The sequence below is a fragment of the Oncorhynchus nerka genome, linkage group LG24 (genome assembly GCF_034236695.1).
Source record: "Oncorhynchus nerka isolate Pitt River linkage group LG24, Oner_Uvic_2.0, whole genome shotgun sequence".
Taxonomy (NCBI): Eukaryota; Metazoa; Chordata; class Actinopteri; order Salmoniformes; family Salmonidae; genus Oncorhynchus; species Oncorhynchus nerka.
The window spans coordinates 75,967,935-75,989,342 of NC_088419.1; the positions used below are offsets into that span (position 1 = coordinate 75,967,935).

Sequence of the window (21,408 nt, forward strand, 5' to 3'; positions counted from 1 at the left end):
ATCGCGTAAACCAGCCAATGAGAGTACAGTATAACAGAATCCCTCGCGCTTTCAGAGCGCAGTGCAGACTCCGCATGCACGCTCCACATGGCTACAAACTCATGGTCACTTGCTGGGCGCGTGGGTTTGAAGATGAATGAACACGACTAAGGTTAAACCTGCTATTTTTAATGTTTTTTCTGTGATTCCTAGACTGGCATTTCCAACAATTCACTAGACCTGTTCCACTTGCTGTTTATTGGTGGTGCTAGTCAGTTGCCCGCTAACTTAGCGACAAAAAGCAACTTCCAAAGGATTGCTATGGTGAGGTCATCTGAGAGATATTATTGCAAACTAAGTTATTGTATGTTTCAATTTAGATTTCAAAGTCATGCCAACCACCGAAAACTCCGCAAATGAAACTCAGGCAGAGAAAAGTGCCTCCCCGGCAAACAGTGGCAGTGGAACCGCGAATATCTCGGACACTATTGTGCAGGTGGGAGCGACAGTCAAAGCCCCGACACCTTCTGCCAGTTGCCCTGCAATACCCGCCTTCATTTCGAAAGGTACAACGAAAGACCCCGACCCTGCCCATACCCAGCCACAGAACGCAAATAATGGATCCAGTGCCACCCAGCTTCCGTTGTCCGTGATGCATGTTGCACCTACTACCGCAACCGTGACTGTCGCACCTGTCCAGGCGAGCACTCAACCGGTCACGTCATCCACAACCATAAAGTCAGTCGTGAGCAACCTGCCTCCAACGGTGGTCATGATAACCACGGGACTGAGACCCATTTCTCCAATGGTTGCGGGACCGATAGTGAGCTCTCCAACGGTGACCATGAGCGCACAGCCACCAGTGCGCATGAGCTCTCCTTTGGGACCAGCGGTGACTCGAGTTGCCACCGCGACCCAGGCACCGGGGAAGGCTGCAGTGATAGCCATACCAAGACCAACAACTTTTCAGCAACCAGCTGCATCGATCAGACCCCCACAGACCACGTCCGTCCAGCTTCCAGCCAACTTTCATATCCCGCCAGGTGAGTGCCTGACCAGGCATCACCTGGAACTGATTGAAAGCAAAATGGAGGGAGGTAGGAGTAGTGATATTGGAGGAAAAAAAGTGCAAATGAGGTAGTGGATCTTTCTTGAGTCATCTTTCCTCAATTCCTCACAACCACTCAGCTCCTTCTCAAACCTTATTGGAGAAGTTCCAAGGTCCCCCCTTGGACCTTCTCCTCCAATGCATTTTGAGGAGGAGAGAGGACACAATGAATCAATGAAAGATTAGCTGGCAAAGTGTGTAGAGGTCGTCTTAAGGGGCACTTTTTAACATAGACACACACTGTTCTGTCGACAGGTATGGTGCTCATCCGTAGTGACAGTGGCCAACTGATGCTGGTTTCCCAACAAGCTTTGGCTGCAGCCCAGGGCCTCGCAGCCAGAACTCCTGGCACTGGGACCTCTCCTAGCCCTAGGCCACCAACCACACAGGTGTGTGTGTGTGTGTGAGTGAAACTGTGACAGGTGTCTTATCATACTATGTACCTACCTGGAAGATGAATGTGTGTATTAGGGCTGTAACTGTGTGTGTTAGGGCTGTAACTGTGTGTGTGTGTTAGGGCTGTAACTGTGTGTGTGTGTTAGGGCTGTAACTGTGTGTGTGTTCGGGCTGTAACTGTGTGTGTGTGTGTGTGTGTGTTAGGGCTGTAACTGTGTGTGTGTGTGTGTGTGTGTGTTAGGGCTGTAACTGTGTGTGTGTGTTAGGACTGTAACTGTGTGTGTGTGTTAGGGCTGTAACTGTGTGTGTGTGTGTGTGTGTGTTAGGGCTGTAACTGTGTGTGTGTGTGTTAGGGCTGTAACTGTGTGTGTGTGTGTGTTAGGGCTGTAACTGTGTGTGTGTGTGTGTGTGTGTGTGAGTTAGGGCTGTAACTGTGTGTGTGTGTGTGTGTTAGGGCTGTAACTGTGTGTGTGTGTGTGTGTTAGGGCTGTAACTGTGTGTGTGTGTTAGGGCTGTAACTGTGTGTGTGTGTTAGGGCTGTAACTGTGTGTGTGTGTGTTAGGGCTGTAACTGTGTGTGTGTGTTAGGGCTGTAACTGTGTGTGTGTGTGTTAGGCTGTGTGTTGTGGCTGTAACTGTGTGTGTGTGTGTTAGGACTGTGTGTGTGTGTGTTAGGGCTGTAACTGTGTGTGTGTGTGTTAGGGCTGTAACTGTGTGTGTGTGTGTTAGGGCTGTAACTGTGTGTGTGTGTGTTAGGGCTGTAACTGTGTGTGTGTGTGTTAGGGCTGTAACTGTGTGTGTGTGTGTTAGGGCTGTAACTGTGTGTGTGTGTGTTAGGGCTGTAACTGTGTAACTGTGTGTGTGTGTGTTAGGGCTGTAACTGTGTGTGTGTGTGTTAGGGCTGTAACTGTGTGTGTGTGTGCTGTAACTGTGTGTGTGTGTGTGTTAGGGCTGTAACTGTGTGTGTGTGTGTTAGGGCTGTAACTGTGTGTGTGTGTGTTAGGGCTGTGTGTGTGTTAGGGCTGTAACTGTGTGTGTGTGTTAGGGCTGTAACTGTGTGTGTGTGTTAGGGCTGTAACTGTGTGTGTGTGTGTTAGGGCTGTAACTGTGTGTGTGTGTGTTAGGGCTGTAACTGTGTGTGTGTGTGTTAGGGCTGTAACTGTGTGTGTGTGTGTGTTAGGGCTGTAACGGTGTGTATGTGTGTGTGTTAGGGCTGTAACTGTGTGTTAGGGCTGTAACTGTGTGTGTGTTAGGGCTGTAACTGTGTGTGTGTGTGTGTGTGTGTTAGGGCTGTAACTGTGTGTGTGTGTGTGTGTGTGTGTGTGTTAGGGCTGTAACTGTGTGTGTTAGGGCTGTGGACTGGATTTCCGCCTTACTGTGGATACAGATTCAGCTGTTATGTCATTAAAGGTGTCTGCAGCGACTGTCGTGAGAAAAGCTGAGAATCCAGGTGTGATCAGAGTGCCTCCTCCTCCTAGCCCCCATGTGACCACAGCACAGAGTACACCCATGGTTAAGGTACGCTGGTCTCAACCAATGGTCAAGGTCTGGTTTAGTGTGTTATTTAACTACAGGTATGGTTTGATTTGTGGATAAAGAGTGGTTAATTTAGTGGGGTAACATTGGACATTACTACTATGACTTTTCAGTTACCATTTTCTGTCTGCATGCGTGTTTTGCTCTGCTTCACTCCAGGTCGTAGGGGCTGCTCCGACCCCTCCTGCAGGCCAGATCCAGATCACCAGGCCTATGATCCGCCCAGTGGCCCCTGTCACAGTCACCCGTTCTCCTGGCCCTGGTCCTCTCATCATCCCAACCAAACCCACCAACACCCCCAGGGCCACACCCCCCACCATCACACCTGTGAGTCAGACTGCTGACTGGGATTGGCTAAAGCTATTGTTTAGCATATCTCTGGGTCATGTTCATTTAGGGTGTAATGCTACAGAAAGTTCAAATAGAAATGTATAGTGTAAAAAAAAAAAAAAAAGAAGATTGCCAGGTAGGTGGGGAATTTTGTCAGCTCTATTCATTGCATTTCTATTGGCACATTTCACTTAAACTGGATACACTCATGGTTAGAATGTCTTTCTGTTGCTCAGTGTGACCTCTGACATCTCCCATTATGCTCTCTGTTCAGGAGGTCCTGGAGAATGTGAAGAAGTGTAAGAACTTCCTAGTGACGCTGATCAAGCTGGCCTCTAGTGGAACCCACTCTGCTGACATGGCCAAGAACGTCCGAGAACTCGTCAAGAGCCTGCTGGTACACACACACACAGTATAAAATAAATAATACAAATACCGAGCTATAATGTGCACTACCATTCAAAAGTTTGGCGTCAACTAGAAATGTCCTTGTTTTTGAAAGAAAAGCATTTTTTTGTCCATTTAAAATAACATCAAATTTATCAGAAATACAGTGTAGACATTGTTAATGTGGTAAACCTTTGAAAGGTAGTGTATGCTCACATTTTTTGGGAAAATTACATTATTTTATAATACAATTTGTCAGAAAGTAAAGGTAAAATGAATGTTATGTCCTTAAATAATTCGGGCACTGTCTGCTTAGGGTCGTTGTCCTGTTGGAAGGTGAACCGTCAAACCAGTCTGAGGTCCTGAGGGTTTTGGAGCAGGTTTTCATCAAGGATCTCTCTGTACTTTGCTCCGTTCATCTTTCCCTCGATGCTGACTAGTATACCAGGCCCTGCCGCTGAAAAACATCCCCACCGCATGAGGCTGCCACCACCATGCTTCACCGTAGGGATGGTGCCAGGTTTCCTCCAGACGTGACGCTTAGCATTGAGGCCAAAGAGTTCAATCTTGGTTTCATCAGACCAGAGAATCTTGTTTTTCATTGTCTGAGTCCTTTAGGTACCTTTTGGCAAACTCCAGCGGGATGTCGTGCCTTTTACTGAGGAGTGGTTTCCGTCCGACCACTACCATAAATGCCTGATTGGTAGAGTACTGCAGTTACGGTTGTCCTTCTGGAAGGTTCTCCCATCTCTACAAAAGGAACTCTGAAGCTCTTTCATATGTGGCACTCAGGTTCTTGCTCACCTCCCTGACCAAGGCCCTTCTCCCCCAATTGCTCAGTTTGGCTGGGCGGCCAGCTCTGGGAAGAGTCTTGGTGGTTCCAAACTTCTTTGATTTAAGAATGATGGAGGCAACTGTGTTCTTGGCAACCTTCAATGCTATAGAAATGTTTTGGTACCCTTCCCCAGATCTGTGCCTTGACACAATCCCGTCTCGGAGCTCTAGGGACAATTCCTTCAACTTCATTGCTTGGTTTTTGCTCTGACATGCACTGTCAATTGTGGGACCTTTTCTATATAGACAGGTGTGTGCCTGTCTATATGATGTCCAATCAATTGAATTTACCACAGGTGGACTCCAATCAAGTGGTAGAAAAATATCAAGGATGATCAATGGGAACAGGATGCACCTGAGCTCAATTTCTAGTCTCATAGCAAAGGGTCTGAATACTTATGTAAATAAGGTATTTTATTTTTAAATTTACATATACGTTTTCGCTTTGTCATTATGGGGTATTGTGTGTAGATTGATAAGGGAAAACATTTATTTAATCCATTTTAGAATAAGGTTTTAGCGTAACAAAATGTGGAAAAGGGGAAGGTGCCTGAGTACTTTCCAAATGCACTGTATTTACCTATTAAAAACTATTTGAATATCAAACTCACAATTATAATTACACAACCACACACTTACCAAAAAATGTGCTAATTGTGATGGTAGACATTTTGAAGAAGCAGAACTAAAAAAGGATTAAGGTGACAACCCCAAATGTGATCTCATTGAAAAGCCCAAGGTACAACAGGACCTAACTCAGTGGGCTTAGAAATACGGACCAAAAACGACGTACTGGGTCTCAGGAGGATATACTGTAACATTTTAGAGTAAGACTAAAATACATAAACCATGCCTTCCAATAATGAGAAGGTAAAGTGTGCCGTGGCCTTCCTGTGAAGAAAATGTTTAAGTAGGGAGTCAAACCTGTGGCCCAGGATTATAGAGTAAAGAAAAATAGAAGTGAAATTTGAAACACTTATAGGATAACAGCTCAGCATTGTGTACTTAAAATGTAATATGGTCTGTTTGTTAATCGTGAAGTGTAAATGTACAAATATGATATTTAATAGGGGTTTAACTGGGTTGGTAACCAGGGAAAAGCACACTCACATGCTCACACTACTTAAATAATCACACGTTCGAATGCTTTCTCAAACACACTTTTTCCTGTCTCTCTCTTTTCTCCTCCAGGATGGGAGACTTGAACCTGAGGAGTTCACTGACCAACTCTACCGTGAGCTCAAGTCTTCTCCCCAGCCCTACCTGGTACCCTTTCTCAAGGTGATGTGATCAGAGAGAAACACCAACACACAAACTGGACATTCTCTTCCTTATTCATCTCCCTCTCATTCTCTCTGTTCTTCACTCACTCTCTCTTTCCTCTTCACTCCTATCTCCATACCTCCAGAAAAGTCTCCCAGCTGTGCGGCAGCTCACCCCCAACCCACAGCTGTTCATCCAGGAGGTTGACCAACCGAAGCCACAGGCTCCAGCCACCTCCAAGGCCTCGGCCTCCAAAGCCCCGGCCTCCAAAGCCCCGGCCCCCACTGCAGGCCGCACCCCTACCCTCCTCTCCACCAACTCTAGGCCTGCCCACCTCAGCGCTGCTAGTGGCCAGTCAATCAAATCCACCCAGCTAGTAAGCCAGACTCTCAATGATTACCCAAGCATCAGGCAGAGGTTTCTGTCAGGATATAGGTTATCCCTTTTATTCAACACAAATGCCATACATGCCTATCCTACTGATCACACATATACCTATCACACACACGCCAAGCATTATCCCAGGTCAGGGCTCCTATATTCTCCGGTCTATATCCATTCAAAAGTTCTGGGCTTGGCGACTCCAACCCTGTATAATGTACCTGAGGTTTACATAGTAATCCAGTTAAAGTGTAATATAGATATATATATATATATATATATATAGTCCCTGTTGTGTAGCAGGCAGCTCACTTCTCCAAAGTTCTTCTCTGCACTTTGTCTTCATTCTCTCTCTCCTAACACACGGAGCCCTGAGGTTAGGCCTAATTCCGTTAGAGCCTAGGCTGAGGACTAACTAGGTTACAGCTACTGCTCCCAAAATGAGGATTCTCATCAGTTCTCTTCTGCACACAGACAGACTTCCCTCTGCAGACAGACACACACAGCGCTCTCACCTTCAGAGGGAAAACTTGTGACAATATTTATTCAGATTTCCTGTAATGTTGATTACGTAATTAACAGTGTGACGAACAGCTCTGTATGAGTGGATGTAGTTGTTTGTTTGGAGTTTTAGGAGCATCACACTCAGCATTATTCTTCAATCCCTGAGTAGATCATATACATGTCCAGATGGTCTGGTTTGTGAATGGTTTGTGTAATTGTGTTCGAGGCTCAGTCTGAGGTGTGTTTGCCCCACCACAGGTGATCCAGCAGCCTAGAGGTGTGGTGTATAAGCCTGCTGTGACAAACCCCACCCCGGCCCGTACATACCTGTCTGTTCAGAACAGGAGCCTGGTCAAACCTATGGTCATACAGTCAGGACAGTACTACAACACAGGTCTCACCTGACAGTCTCTCACACACACACACACACACACACACACACACACACACACACAGGTAGAACAACACACACACAGCAACACAGGTAGAACAACACACACACAGCAACACAGGTAGAACCACACTCACCTGACAGTCTCTCTCTCACACACACACACACACACACAGGTAGAACCACACACACAGCAACACAGGTTGAACCACACACACACACAACACTACAACACAGGTAGAACCACACTCGCCTGACAGTCTCACACACACACAGCACAACAACACAGGTCAACCACACCTTACACGTCAACTGACTAAGGCCTTTTTCTCCTCACTACTTTGTGTTCTCATCTTCCTTGTTGTCCCCCTAGGTGCTGTTGTCAGGCGGACTCCTTTCCTTGTCCCACCGCCTCCAGCCCAGAGACACGCCTTCAAGGACAGTGTTGGTTCTTTCAGGTAACATACATTTGTGACCAGAGCCTGTTGCACCAGAATGTATGGAGGGTCCAAATACTTTATAGCTATTCACTGAACGCTAATTCACTCTAAGCCAGACCCGAGTTATCTTGTTTGTCTGAGGTAGATTTTTTTCTGTTAACTCTGTTTACTTGCTTACCTCAGGGAGGAGGATGACATCAACGATGTGGCCTCCATGGCTGGGGTCAACGTGAGCGAGGAGAATGCCCGTATCCTAGCAACCAACTCTGGGCTTGTGGGCTCTGTGGAGCGATCCTGTCAGGACAAACCCTTCCTGTCCCCAGCCCCGCTGCTCACACACATCCTCCACACTGGTACCCACAATCCTTCTCTCTACCCACAATCCACCTCGCTGCTACTCTCACACATCCTCCACACTGGTACCCACAATCCTTCTCTCTACCCACAATCCACCTCGCTGCTACTCTCACACATCCTCCACACTGGTACCCACAATCCTTCTCTCTACCCACAATCCACCTCGCTGCTACTCTCACACATCCTCTACACCAGTATCCACAATCCCTCTCTTTTCCCACAATCCTCTACTGCTCACACGCATCCTTTACACCGGTACCCAAAATCCTCCTCTACTGCACACACACACATCCTCCACACCGGTACCCACAAAACACCTCTACTCTGCGCACACACATCCTCCACACTGGTACCCACAATCCTTTTCCACTGCTCACACACATCCTCCACACTGGTAACCAGTAAAGATGTACAACTTCTGCACTCCTTCTGTGCTTTAGATAGGCGTCATGCCTCTGGTCACCTGCAGGGAGCAATGTTGACTAGAAATAGACCTTTCTTAACCTCAGATACAGAAAACAATGAATCTCTCCCTCTCGCCTCAGTGTTTCAGAATTGTAGGAGAAATGAGGAGAATAGAATTAGTGTGGCATAGTGGCGATGTCAAAATGTTCCGAATTAAAGGTTTATATGACTGTAAGGCGTTACAGAGGGTAGTGCGTATGGCCCAGTGTATCACTGAGGCCAAGCTTCCTGCCATACAGGACCTAGATACTAGATGGTGTCAGAGGAAGTCCCAAGTCATAGACTGTTCTCTCTGCTACCGCACAGCATGTGGGACCGGAGCACCAGGTCTAGGTCCAAAAGGCTCATTAACAGCTTCTATCCCCAAGCCATAAGACTGCTGAACAATTAATCAAATGGCCACTCGTTCTCTCTCTCAGGTGAGAAGTTTGGAGTGTCCGAGGTGGGGTCAGACGTGGTCAGTCTGGTGTCTCACGCCACACAGGAGCGTCTCAGAGAGCTGCTGGAGAAAGTCACAGTGGTGGCACAGCATCGCAAGATTGCCCTCAAGGTGTCCTACCCTGGCATCACTATATTATACACACTACAACAGCCCTACCCTAGCATCGCTATATTATACACACTACAACAGTCCTACCCTAGCATCGCTATATTATACACACTACAACAGCCCTACCCTGGCATCGCTATATTATACACACTACAACAGTCCTACCCTAGCATCGCTATATTATACACACTACAACAGCCCTACCCCGGCATCACTATATTATACACACTACAACAGCCCTACCCTGGCATCGCTATATTATACACACTACAACAGCCCTACCCCGGCATCACTATATTATACACACTACAACAGCCCTACCCTGGCATCACTATATTATACACACTATAACAGCCCTACCCCGGCATCACTATATTATACACACTACAACAGTCCTACCCTGGCATCACTATATTATACACACTACAACAGCCCTACCCGGCATCACTATATTATACACACTACAACAGCCCTACCCTGGCATCACTATATTATACACACTATAACAGCCCTACCCCGGCATCACTATATTATACACACTACAACAGTCCTACCCTGGCATCACTATATTATACACACTACAACAGCCCTACCCCGGCATCACTATATTATACACACTACAACAGCCCTACCCTGGCATCGCTATATTATACACACTACAACAGCCCTACCCCGGCATCACTATATTATACACACTACAACAGCCCTACCCTGGCATCACTATATTATACACACTACAACAGCCCTACCCCGGCATCGCTATATTATACACACTACAACAGCCCTACCCCGGCATCGCTATATTATACACACTACAACAGCCCTACCCCGGCATCGCTATATTATACACACTACAACAGCCCTACCCTGGCATCGCTATATTATACACACTATAACAGCCCTACCCCGGCATCACTATATTATACACACTACAACAGCCCTACCCCGGCATCGCTATATTATACACACTACAACAGCCCTACCCCGGCATCGCTATATTATACACACTACAACAGCCCTACCCTGGCATCGCTATATTATACACACTACAACAGCCCTACCCCGGCATCGCTATATTATACACACTACAACAGCCCTACCCCGGCATCACTATATTATACACACTACAACAGCCCTACCCCGGCATCGCTATATTATACACACTACAACAGCCCTACCCCGGCATCGCTATATTATACACACTACAACAGCCCTACCCCGACATCGCTATATTATACAACAGGGGTCTCCAACTCTGCTTCTGGAGAGCTACTTGGAGTACAGGCTTTTGTTCCAGCCCAGCAGTAACACACCCGATTGGACAATTCAACTTATCAAGCACTTCTCTCTGCTGGACCGTGATTAGGTGAATCGGGTATGTTAGTGAAGGGCCGGAGTAAAGTCCTGCACACCCAGAAGCTCTCCAGGAGTTTAGAAACCCTGCACTACATTATTATCAGTATGATGCCCTCATAATACACATACTACAACTGTAACAGCATTTCACAACTTGTACTACAGCTCTTGTAGAATCCTCATGGTCTCTCTGTAGGAGGACTACAGTCACGTTCAGACCAGTGATGTGCGTTCCCAGCTCCACTTCCTGGAAGAGCTGGAACGTCTGGAGAAGCAGAGGAGAGACGACGAGGAGAGGGAGACACTGCTCCGCGTCGCCAGGGTACATGTTGCAGACTAATGGGGTTTCAGTTTTGACAAGGGGCCAAGAAGTTACTCAGACATGATTTTGAGTATTTAGCATTTTGTGGTGAATGAGTGCGAGTGATGGGTGCTACATTATTCATATTAGCTACTGTGTATTAAGTTCTTGGAATGAAAAACAAATATTGACAGTATGATTATAGTATGCTGAGGACATGGCTGCTCATGATTTTCTTAAGTTGTCTGGTCTAGATGAACCATTGTAGAACCCTGCTGCTTCCAGACGGTCAACATCTGTCTGTTTCTTTTCTGCTTCACAGAGTCGCTGTAACACCGATGACCCAGACCAGCAACTACTGAAACAACGGGCCAAAGAGGTTTGTGTGTTATGTCATTGTGTGTGCGCTTGCTTTACGTCAGCTTTAACTATTCAATCAGACTGTCATTTCCAAACAGTTTGAGGGACGCCTGTCCCCAGGGAAGGACAAGTAGAACACACATCAGCTCATTAAGGCTCTGTGCTGTTACTGGTAGCTTCATTTTTACATTCTTTCTCCTCTTCAAAGTTATAGCACAGTGGTGGAGCATTTTCAAAAAGTTTTACCACATCTAACCTAATATATACTTTTTATCAGTAATGTTTGGGAATTCTATAATGCCTGCTATTTCTTAGACTAATTGTTCATTTAGTAAATCAGATTGTGTGTGATGTTTGTCTGAGGGGGTTGTAGGGGCTGAGGCTGTAGCTAGATGAGACAGAGCCAGCGGTAGGGTACTGGTAATAAAGAGGGAGGAGAGACTGAGGTTGTTTTCTCTCCGTTGGTGGATTGCTCACGGCAACCATGTTCCCAGAGGTCTCTCCACGGCAACAGCAGAAATCAACAAAATAGTTTAATTTGCATACCCAGCCTGTGTGGGTGTTCAGACTCACCCTACACACCAACGTGTGCACACACACACACACACACACACATCCAAGCCCCAGAGAAGGTACAGCTGTAATTGGAGCTAATTTTAATGGAGCCTGTTTCTGGGGCTGGAGTTGAGGCCTGCGGCAGGCACAAAGTGGAATCAAATTAGAACACCTACGGTGTGTGTGAGGTTGTCTCTATGTGACCTTGACAGCATTATACATTAATTGGTTGAGATTTGGCTAGTGTGATTCTTTATTGGCTCACTGTATATCTCACTGTATATCGTTTTATGGAAATGACCCTAGCTTCAGTGTTTCAGTTATTACTTTATGAGCATTCAACTTCCCATCCTATAGAGCCGCGTTTCTTTAACTCGGTCTTTCGACCCCAAGGGGTGCACATTTTTTAGATTAGCACTACATAGCTAACTCAAATATACAAAGATGGATAATGAGTTGGGGGGGAGTTTGGGAAACCCTGCTTTATAACCCCCCCCCCCTCTCTGTAGCTCCAGCAGTTGGAGCAGGCTCAGCTGCAGCACAGAGAAGCCAACCTCACTGCCCTGGCTGCCATCGGGCCTCGCAGGAAGAGACCACTGGACTCCAATGGAAACCAGGTATGTACAGTATGCGTGTGCGTTTTTATACTGAAGAGAGTGGATGGAGGTTCTTGGTTATCAGTTTTTATGGTATCTGTGGCAGATTTTCAATCTTTGAAATCAGGTGGGCAGGGGATCTACCAGGTGGGTACCAGGTGGGTAGGGGATGTACCAGGTGGGTAGGGGGTGTACCAGGTGGGTAGGGGATGTACCAGGTGGGTAGGGGATGTACCAGGTGGGTAGGGGATGCGTATATGAGGAACACCTGTGTTAGTGTCACTGATAAGAAACAACATTCAGGGGAGACTAGACCTGTGACGCGAAGGAGCAGACATGCGGAGGACTGTTAGTTTAGGTTAACGTGTCTAATTGAACTGAGTTTATTTAATTCCCTGGCCCTGCAGGCGATGGGTTTAGAGATGAAGCTCTGTAAACTGAACACATTAACCGCTGCCTTTGAACTGCGTTACCCAGAGGACCCTGCAGCCTGAGGAGCTTTCCTCTCCTGCCTCCTCTCCCTTTCCTTTGTAGCGCTACAGGGCCTTCCTTTCTGTTCTCTAAGGCATCACCTCTGTGTGCCAGAATTTGAAGGAGAAACGGCGGGGGGAGAAGGGAAGCTGTTTGGCATAATGGTAATGTTGAAAAGTTTAGGATGAAAGCTTTATGTTGGGCTGTTCATCTTTCTTTTTCTCTCTCTCTTTGTTGGTGTTCACCCCCCCACCCTTTCTCTCAGGTGGGGCCAGGTGGCATTGTGTCAGTACTACAGAGGGCTGGGGTTCAGAGAGTGACTGGGGTCTCTCTGAGGGACCTACTCTTCTGTCTGGAACAGGACCCTCCTCTACGACACTCTCTCACTCTCTACAAGGGCCTGCTCAGATAGTATCTCTCACACACAAATGATCAGTCTCTCCCCCACCGTTTGTGCCAGATTCTGTGTGCCTTAACACTCTTTCAGATGTATATTATATTTATTTTGATATTTTTATTTTGTTGATATTTTTGTTATGTATTTTATTTTCTAACAATTTGTAGCACCGTCAGCAATGTAACTGAATTCTGCTGATTCATGCTGAGAGAGAAAGGATTGTAGTCATTTTTATATTACACTTTTTGAGAAGGGCAACTCTGTGAGAGAAGAGGTCATAACAGTAGAAGTCAGCTCTGTGTTACAGCCTAAAGCAGTGACCCTCTGCCCTTAGTGTGATTCAGAGTGTTCTGTGGTGAGGTCATTGACTCTTCCTTGTTTTTCAGTTTCATGCTAATAATATCATTCTTTACTTTGATGTTTACATGGTTGACCTGATGATTGTAAACCTGTGACAATTTAAAATAAGTTAATAGCAAACCCTAGTTGAGTGTCGTACTGTGTACTTTTACAGTCTATCAGGGATTCTTTGTTTATTTCCACATTACTCACACATTTTCATGAAAATGTTATGCTTCATAATTGATACCTTTTTTAGGTTGTCACTTGGAGGGAAAAATAGTGATCCTTCACGGCGTGTGTGGAAATGTGTGTCAGAGTTGTGGATGTGTTTGAGATTCATTATTCCGCTATCTCTGAATACAGAAGAGAGGAGCTTTAAGGCACAGAACTACCTTTTGGCAATGAAATACAGAGGGTGGAAATAATGAAGTGGATCAGAATTCTTTCAGCTGAAAAGGCTGCTGACCAATAACTTAACACTAAGCTAGGCAAACTGACCGTGTGCCAATTAAAGAAGGATCTGATAGTGGAAATGAATGCTGACCCTTAATGTGGAGGTTAGCTACGTAGACTGTTTCATATAACTGTTCCAGTTATAGCAAATGGTTAGGGAGTATTTTAATTCATGTGATTACTGATTGACTAGGTGATTGCTGAACTATTGATCATCGTCGGCAACGTTAACAAGCTCATCATATGTCCCACTGCTTCCTGTTCCTGTCTCAGATCAAAGACAAGCCCCTCCCTCTGACAGCTTGTCAAATCCAGGAAGACAAAGGCACTTTAGTGTACTTAATATTCATGCATTGCTTATACATATTCATTAACTACTTTCTGCTAAACTCTGAAGCAGGTGGAATATTTACCATGCCACCTAAAATGAATGCAAACCTCTCCCTTAACTTTCCGGTTTCAATTATACGGTGATAGTAGGTTTGTCATCTGATCTGTGATTGCTAGGCTAACTAAAATGAACATTTAGTGAATATGCTCATCATTTACAGTTTCCTGAATAATTAATAGACACACACACATGCAGACTTTTTTTGTATGAAACATGTTTTTACATCCTTTTGGTACATTCGTTTATGAAATCAAATTTCCTTTCGTGTGACAGACAAGTTTTGATACAGATCTCAAGTCCTCTGCTGCTCAAATGCTCAGCATGCAACAATTCAATCTCTGACAAGACAAATCTCTTTTATCAATGTGATGAATATAAAGTGTAGAAGAACCTCTTCAGAATTCCATTGTCATAAGATTAAGACTTAACATGTGAAAACCATATTTTTTTGGTTTATAAAAATGTCCTTAAAAAAAAAAAAACTTCCATGAGTTCCTCGTAATAACTTTAGCTTCACAGAACCATATATTTTATCTATTTAGTTTAGGCTGGGTTAGATTTCCCAGACACTTGTGCTTTTTAACATTCAGCTGCATATCTTCCATGTTCATTAGTGTTGTCTCTCCATTTCAGAGTTTTAGTCATGACCTCATCCCATTCTATGATTATTTACATTATTGTAAGAATCTTAATGAATCCGCATACTATTATTATGACACTATAAAACAGAATAATCCTACACAGTAACATGAGTAGTATGATGATAGTGCTAATGTTGCTTCTCTCTATGCTATAGGTCCCTGCTCATGGGGAGAGGGGTCCGTCACTATCTGCGTACCGCCTGGTTAGTGACTTCCATAGTTCATTGCGGTGAGGTCATAGTTCTATTGCTCTCCTTTGGTGTAGGTACAATCACCGTTTCATCATGGCAATACCTATGTCCCCAAAATTCTAAAACAACTTGGCGTTCCCTTGGAGATGGAGGCGTGGCTTTCTGGTTTCTCCTGACCAATTATCCACTGACCTCTGATCTGACCTGGGTCGGGCTTAGTCCAGTGCTTCCTGTTTGATGCGGATGAGGGTGTGGCCACGCTGTCCGTTGCTACTTCCCTCCCTGCGTAGGACGTACTCGCTGAACTGGGAGGAGTCTACTCCCCCGCCACACGCCCCTGCTATCTTGAATCCTCTCTGTTGCAACCTCTCCAACACCTGTCAATCAAACACACACACATACATTACAGACACCGTACACACACACTTGTGGTCAGAATAACCACTCGGGTAGACACAGACTCAGATCTCAAGTTTTAATCACATTCACAACAATTATTTGGGGTTTGACAAAAAGAGAATAGACGATGAATCAGGTAATTGGTGGTCTGATACAGTATGTATGGAAGGTCAGTTGACCGTGGGGCAGAGAAGTGATTTCAGAGAGGGGCTGATTCAGGGTCCAGTCATACCACAGTCATACAGGACTCCAGTTTGTGGAAGAGAACCAATGTGTGAATATGTGCAAATGTGCTACTAACAATAGCACAGACAGTGCCCATAGGGCCCAAGTTCACTCATCTCTCTCTTTAGCAAGACTCAGTCTGACTAAAGAAGAGCCAGCCATCTCACCCTGTCCTTCCCTGACCTAAAAACCAAGTGACAGACAGGCAGATCCTCTCTATCACAACAACTCACACATACAAACACAGACGCAAACCCTTTTTCTAGTGCAATATTATGTGCATCCCAAATGGCACCATATTCCCTATGTAGTGCACTATGGGCCCTAATTAAAAGTAGTGCACTAAATTGTGAATACGGTGACATTTTGTATGCAGACATTCTCTCTAGCTGCAAGATGGCATTCCATTAGTATACACTGAAGGAGCATCTGTACCTCTATCCTGTCTGCCTCGCTGTCTCGCTCTGTCGCCCTCTCCTCTCTTTGTTTGTTGCAGGCAGTAGGCTAAATTAGAAACCTCTGTCTGCATCCATCCCTCTCTCTCTCTCTGCCTTGAAGGCTCTGCATGGTCAAACCGACATCTGCAGTGGCCGTACAGCATTTACTGTGATGTGGCCTCCGCAGAGATCAGAGCATTCATACTTCTTGTGCTTCACAGAGCAGGCCAGAGCTGTTTTAAAGAAAGTTGTCAAGGAAGTGAGTTTGTGATTATACAGGAACTCCCGCCCCCACCTACCATCAACCAATAATGTCAGTGCAGTGCTATAAGGAGCTACTCTACATGACAAAAGGTATGTGGACACCTGCTTGTTGATCATCTCATTCCAAAATCATGGCCATTAATATGGAGTTGGTCCCACCTTTGGTGCTTTAACAGCCTCCACTCTTCTGGGAATGATTTCTACTAGATGTTGGAATATTTCTGTGGGGACTTTTTTCCATTCAGCCACGAGCATTAGTGGGGTTAGCCACTGATGCTGGGCGATTAGGCCTGGCTTGCAGTCGGTGTTCCAATTCATCCCAAAGGTGTTCGATGGGGTTGGGGTCAGGGCTTTGTGCAGGCCAATCAAGTTCTTCCACACCGATCTTGACAAACCATTTCTGTATGGACCTCGCTTTGTGCACAGGTGCATTGTCATGCTGAAACAGGAAAGAGCCTTCCCCAAACTGTTGCCACAAGTTGGAAGCACAGAATCATCTATAATGTAATTGTATACTGTAGTGTTATGGTTTCCCTTCACTGGAACTAAGGGGCCTAGCCCAAACTATGAAAAACAGCCCCAAACCATTATTCCTCCATCAAACTTTACAGTTGGCACTATGCATTTGGGCAGGTAGCGTTCTCCTGGCATCCACCAAACCCAGATTCATCTTTCGGACTGCCAAATGGTGAAACGGGATTATCACTCCAGAGAATGTTTAAACTGCTCCAGAGTCCAATGGCTGCGAGCTTTACACCACTACAGCCTACGCTTGGTATTGCACATGGTGATCTTAGGCTTGTGTGCGTGCGGCTGCTCGGCCATGGAAACCCATTTCATGAAGATCCCGATGAACAGTTCTTGTGCTGACGTTCCTTCCAGAGGCAGTTTGGAACTCTGTAGTGAGTGTTGCAACCAGCAGACGCAGTAGCCGATGGCCACGTTTCATATCTAACCAGGATTAGTCACTCTTTCTCTGGCTGGTCTGGCCCTCTAAGGTTATACTATGCTTGTGCCATGGGTACTAGTTAGTGGGATGTTACCTATACAGAGTTGAGGTGGGTTAATGTGATATGAGTTGAGGTGACGTTATCTGTTAACTTTGTATTTTGGGTTGTTCTATGCAGTGTAAGGGTAGTGTCTGTCATGTTACCTGTACAGAGTTGAGGTGACAGTATCCGTTGAGTGGGAAGCGTATGACGTGAGTAGAGTCATGATTCCAGCCTGCGTTCAGGGAGTTACACATGACGTCCCCGACCTCTGGAAACACCTCCTCGATCAGAGCCCTGTCCCCACTTAGAGTGATCCTCTCCCCCAGCTCTGGAGCTACACGCACCACCACACACTCACACACACGCCACACCTTCCTGGCCTCGCGCTCACTCCTCCAGCGTTCTAATTCTGCTTGTAGTGGAGATAGCTGGAAGAACCTGGCCTCCTCATAGAGTAGAGAGTACTCCTGTAACACACACACACACACACACAAATGTACACAGACATGCACACACAAACACAATGATCATCAGATTCTTAAAAAGAAAATGTATCCCACAAAGCTTCACACTATATGTTATAAGTGTGCAATTACAGACAAGGTTTTCCAGGCCTGAGTGCAGGGTCAGATGAACTCACTTTGAAGTCGTCAGGGACGAGCAGTTTTGCCGTCCGCAGGAAGTTGAGGATGTAGCGGAACATGTGACCGTCTCGGTCTATGAAGTAGTGCTGCTTCAGACTGTCCAACACTATGGGCTCTGTCCCGTTGAACAGACGACCAATCCTGGGGGGAAGGGGATATCATTGAGATCATGATCAGAGTGTACATGTTTGAGGGGATCAGTTTGAGCAAGGCCAAGCGTAGAATTGCTAATCTTGATCACATAATGAGTATGTATTTGGGATGCAAGGTCATTTGTAGATCAGTGATTGCATTCCACTTCAATGTAGTCAATCTTAAACACCCTATGTGTGTGCGAGTCTTACCGTGACTCTGGGTACTTGGTCAGTGTCGCCAGGCTGCTGGTGTACATGTGACCTCCTACGTCTATGTGTACAGGGGCGTTGGTTTTGGTGAGCTGGGCGGGGGTGGGGATGCCCCCTATACCCCCTGAGCCCAGCGGAGAGGCAGGGGACTGGGAGACCAGTGGCCGACTGGCCATGCTGCTATTACGGCTATCCTGGGAGAGAAGAAGAAGAAGATAAACAAATGTCCAACTGAAATTTGTCACAGGTATTGTGTGTGAACATAGCACACAGTCATTCCCTGAGTGACTAAGTAGAGACAGGACACTAGTAAAGAGTTGTAGACTGGGACTTCATTCATACTCTGTCAACGTTTTTAGTACAATTAACTCATGATGCACTGAACTACGTGACGCAGAGTGGTTTTTGCCCCTTTTCAGTGTCTGTCTGTCAGGGCTAACTAAGGACAGTGGAGTGGGCTGAGTGTTGTTAAAGAAACTCAGAGACAGATATGAGTCTGTCTCCTCTGCTATACAGGTTCCAGGTGAGACAGGTGAGGACATTCCTGTAGAGGAAGGTTTTAAACACCTTAGAAATGCTTCAAGTAAGTTTTCACTGCTGAGAAACTGACAAGCTATAAAGTCTACTGGTCAGCATTCACTGTGGTAAGTGCAGTGAGGGAGAAAGACAGCCATGGCCGAAGGCAGTCTGCCTCTTAAAGCTGAGAAAACGGTAAATAGTGAGATAGATGGATGTATAGCTGATAAAGCAGAAAACAGATGATCAGAGCTGTTAGTGCTGCAGCAGACATGTGCATGTCTCTAGGGTCACGACAGGCAGGCTCTTCTGAGAGGAACGACGCAAAAACATTCAACTCATTATGATACTGGATATACAGACACGCACATTCACACACACAAATACCATTTTTTTTTCATTAGGGGAAAGAGGCTTGAGACAGCCTGTCGTACTATTGTTCATTATAGTGCCTGTGTCTCAGGAAAATGTGAGCTTTAGGCAAATTGGTATAAAATAAGTGTGTGAGTGAGTGAGAGCTTGCACGCTCTGGCACTCCCCCTGCGGGCTCCACTGTGGTGCATGGTGGGTAATTGTGGGCCTGGGGCGCCATCACCCATAGCAACAGACAAAGTCCCAGAGAGAACTCACTCATGTGTCCTCTACTCTGCACTCACAGGCTTGTCCCAAATGGCACCCTAACCTCTATACATACAATGAACTGCTTTTGACAAGTGTCCATAGGGCTCTGGTAAACAAATTGTGCACTATATAAGGAAATAAGCTGCCATTTGGGACTCTAACACAATGTTCATGACCCCTTTACTAAAGCACCTAGAACACCCAATGACAGAACTCACTCCTAAACAGTACAAACACACACATCTTACTGGTCAATACTTCCACAGTAAATGGAAACTTATGTAAATCATGACATTTATGCATAATCTGTGGATGCTTTGGAGACTAGTAAGGTTATTCTACATTACATTTAGAAGACTGCTGATCAATTAAAAACCTGTGTTGGTGCAGAGTGTGAAACAGTGTTACCTGCGCTGCTACCACGCCAGCTGGTAAAGGAGCGGGCGGCTGACCGTGGGGCTCCGGGGATCGGGTGTCCACGGGCTCGGTACCGTCCACTATGACCACCGGGGACTCTCCGCGTTCCTCGGAACGCACACAGAGCTTCTTAGGTGATGGAGGTCCAGAGACGTCGCCCGGGCAGTGAGAACGAGATTTCCTTGTTGTTCTCTGCGGCTTCAGTTCCACTGCGTCCGTGACCTGTCCGCTATATGGGATCACGAGCTGGAGATAAGACTGTGCGCCACCATTGACCGTTTCCGAGGCAACGTGAAGAGATACTGACTTTGACCCGATACCAGCGATGCTGTTGAGCGTTGCTATGGAAACTGCGCCGATGCAGTGGTTAGTGTAGGTCTTTGAAAGCTTGGCAGCACGCGACAGCATCTGCATCCTCGTGCCCAGCAGGTTTTTACCGATTGCTTTGTTCTCGTACCATGTCATGTCGCTTAAGCAGCAGTGGTCTCGCGGGCGCTGGAAGAACGCTTTGCACAGCGGGTTCCGTTTCGAGACATACTTCACAAAGCTGGCATACGGACAAAACTCCGTGGCCGTCTCATACATGCGCGGCAGAGTATCATCATCCGTGTCTGGTCTTTTTTTAGTCCAGGACGCGGAGCGAGACTTGTGATACGGCCCCAGCGCTTTGAAATATATAAACTTTCTCCCATCCTCGTCTATGGCTAGCCCGAATGAATCCTCCTCCAGCTCGCGCTGATTCTCTCTCCCCCTCGTGCAGAAATACATGCATGTCTCGAACCACACTTTGTTGAGAAGCCCGAACGGCGTATCGGTGTTAAACACACTAGAGGTGTAGAGTTTTCTCAGGTCCGCCCGCGTAATAGCCTGTTTTTGCACAACGGGACCGGCACCTTGCTCCTCCAGCTTTCTGATGACTGCGGCCAGGGTCAGGTTGGCGCTGCGCAGTTCTGGGTCCTTGGTGAGGTCCAGGGTGCGACAGTAAGGCGGCTCATTCAGGTAGCGGTTCAGAGAACTCCGGATGCTGATGAGAGAGGACTTGCTGTAGAGCTGGCCGCTCTTCGATCGCGCCTCCGCGTAGAAGGAGCGCAGGACCGCGCACAGCGCTTCCTTGTCCAGAGTTTCAAAGTCAGGACTTTGGGCTTTCTCACTCAGGTACTCCCGGAAGATCCTGACTGCGTACCTAGTTGCCAGGCGAGTGTTCTCGCTCAGTCTGGAGCGGTCAGACCGCTGCAGGTCTCCCTCCGGATCCGAGTCCAGTCCGGGGATGTGGAAAAGTCTGGGGTCCGCCCCCGCTCCCGGTCCCATCCCGCTGCACTGGTCCGTACTGCCCATACGGACCGCTTCTGTCTCCATAACCGAGCAGCTGCCGGGGTCCACACATTCTGTCTCCCACTCCAGCTCGACATCCTCCTCGTACTCCCCCTCCTCCTCGCCGGTGATCTGCACCTCCTGGATCTCATCCTCTTCCGCCTCGTCTCCGCTCCTCTCAGTCTCTGGGCAGCTCATGTGCTCCTCCCGCTCTGTCCCCGCCGTGTCGCTAGAGCAGTCTGCGCTGCCAGGCATTCTCGCCAT

General features: G+C 46.7%; 2 protein-coding genes across 2 annotated transcripts; one reads left to right on the forward strand and one right to left on the reverse strand.

The window, feature by feature from the left end:
- Position 1: 1 nt before the first annotated feature.
- Positions 2-14,366, forward strand: taf4b (TAF4B RNA polymerase II, TATA box binding protein (TBP)-associated factor). The gene is made up of 16 exons (XM_029633112.2): positions 2-151; positions 360-1,022; positions 1,343-1,476; positions 2,893-3,000; positions 3,178-3,345; positions 3,623-3,745; positions 5,761-5,850; positions 5,978-6,208; positions 6,976-7,111; positions 7,482-7,566; positions 7,732-7,901; positions 8,790-8,920; positions 10,473-10,598; positions 10,900-10,956; positions 12,002-12,109; positions 12,825-14,366. The coding sequence occupies exons 2-16, from the start codon at positions 371-373 to the stop codon at positions 12,969-12,971; spliced, it is 2,466 nt and encodes an 821-aa protein (XP_029488972.1). The 5' UTR covers positions 2-151; positions 360-370; the 3' UTR covers positions 12,972-14,366.
- LOC115108592 (uncharacterized) lies at positions 14,355-21,408 on the reverse strand. Its single transcript, XM_029633113.2, has 5 exons — positions 19,825-21,408; positions 18,280-18,473; positions 17,932-18,076; positions 17,453-17,758; positions 14,355-15,351 (listed from the first exon to the last, which is right to left on the reverse strand). Exons 1-5 carry the CDS (start codon positions 21,406-21,408, stop codon positions 15,190-15,192), a joined length of 2,391 nt encoding a protein of 796 aa, XP_029488973.1. The 3' UTR covers positions 14,355-15,189.

What these genes read in the sequence shown, in the direction of transcription:
- LOC115108592 (XM_029633113.2), bottom strand. Translation starts at nt 21,408, where the DNA reads ATGGCGAGAATGCCTGGCAGCGCAGACTGCTCTAGCGACACGGCGGGG. An exon ending in ACCAAGTACCCAGAGTCACG is followed by an intron (nt 18,077 to 18,279) that starts GTAAGACTCGCA and finishes CCTTCCCCCCAG; the next exon opens with GATTGGTCGTCTGTTCAACG. An exon ending in GTCACCTCAACTCTGTACAG is followed by an intron (nt 15,352 to 17,452) that starts GTAACATGACAG and finishes TTTGATTGACAG; the next exon opens with GTGTTGGAGAGGTTGCAACA.
- taf4b (XM_029633112.2), top strand. Translation starts at nt 371, where the DNA reads ATGCCAACCACCGAAAACTCCGCAAATGAAACTCAGGCAGAGAAAAGT. An exon ending in ACCTGGTACCCTTTCTCAAG is followed by an intron (nt 5,851 to 5,977) that starts GTGATGTGATCA and finishes CCATACCTCCAG; the next exon opens with AAAAGTCTCCCAGCTGTGCG. An exon ending in ATCGCAAGATTGCCCTCAAG is followed by an intron (nt 8,921 to 10,472) that starts GTGTCCTACCCT and finishes GTCTCTCTGTAG; the next exon opens with GAGGACTACAGTCACGTTCA.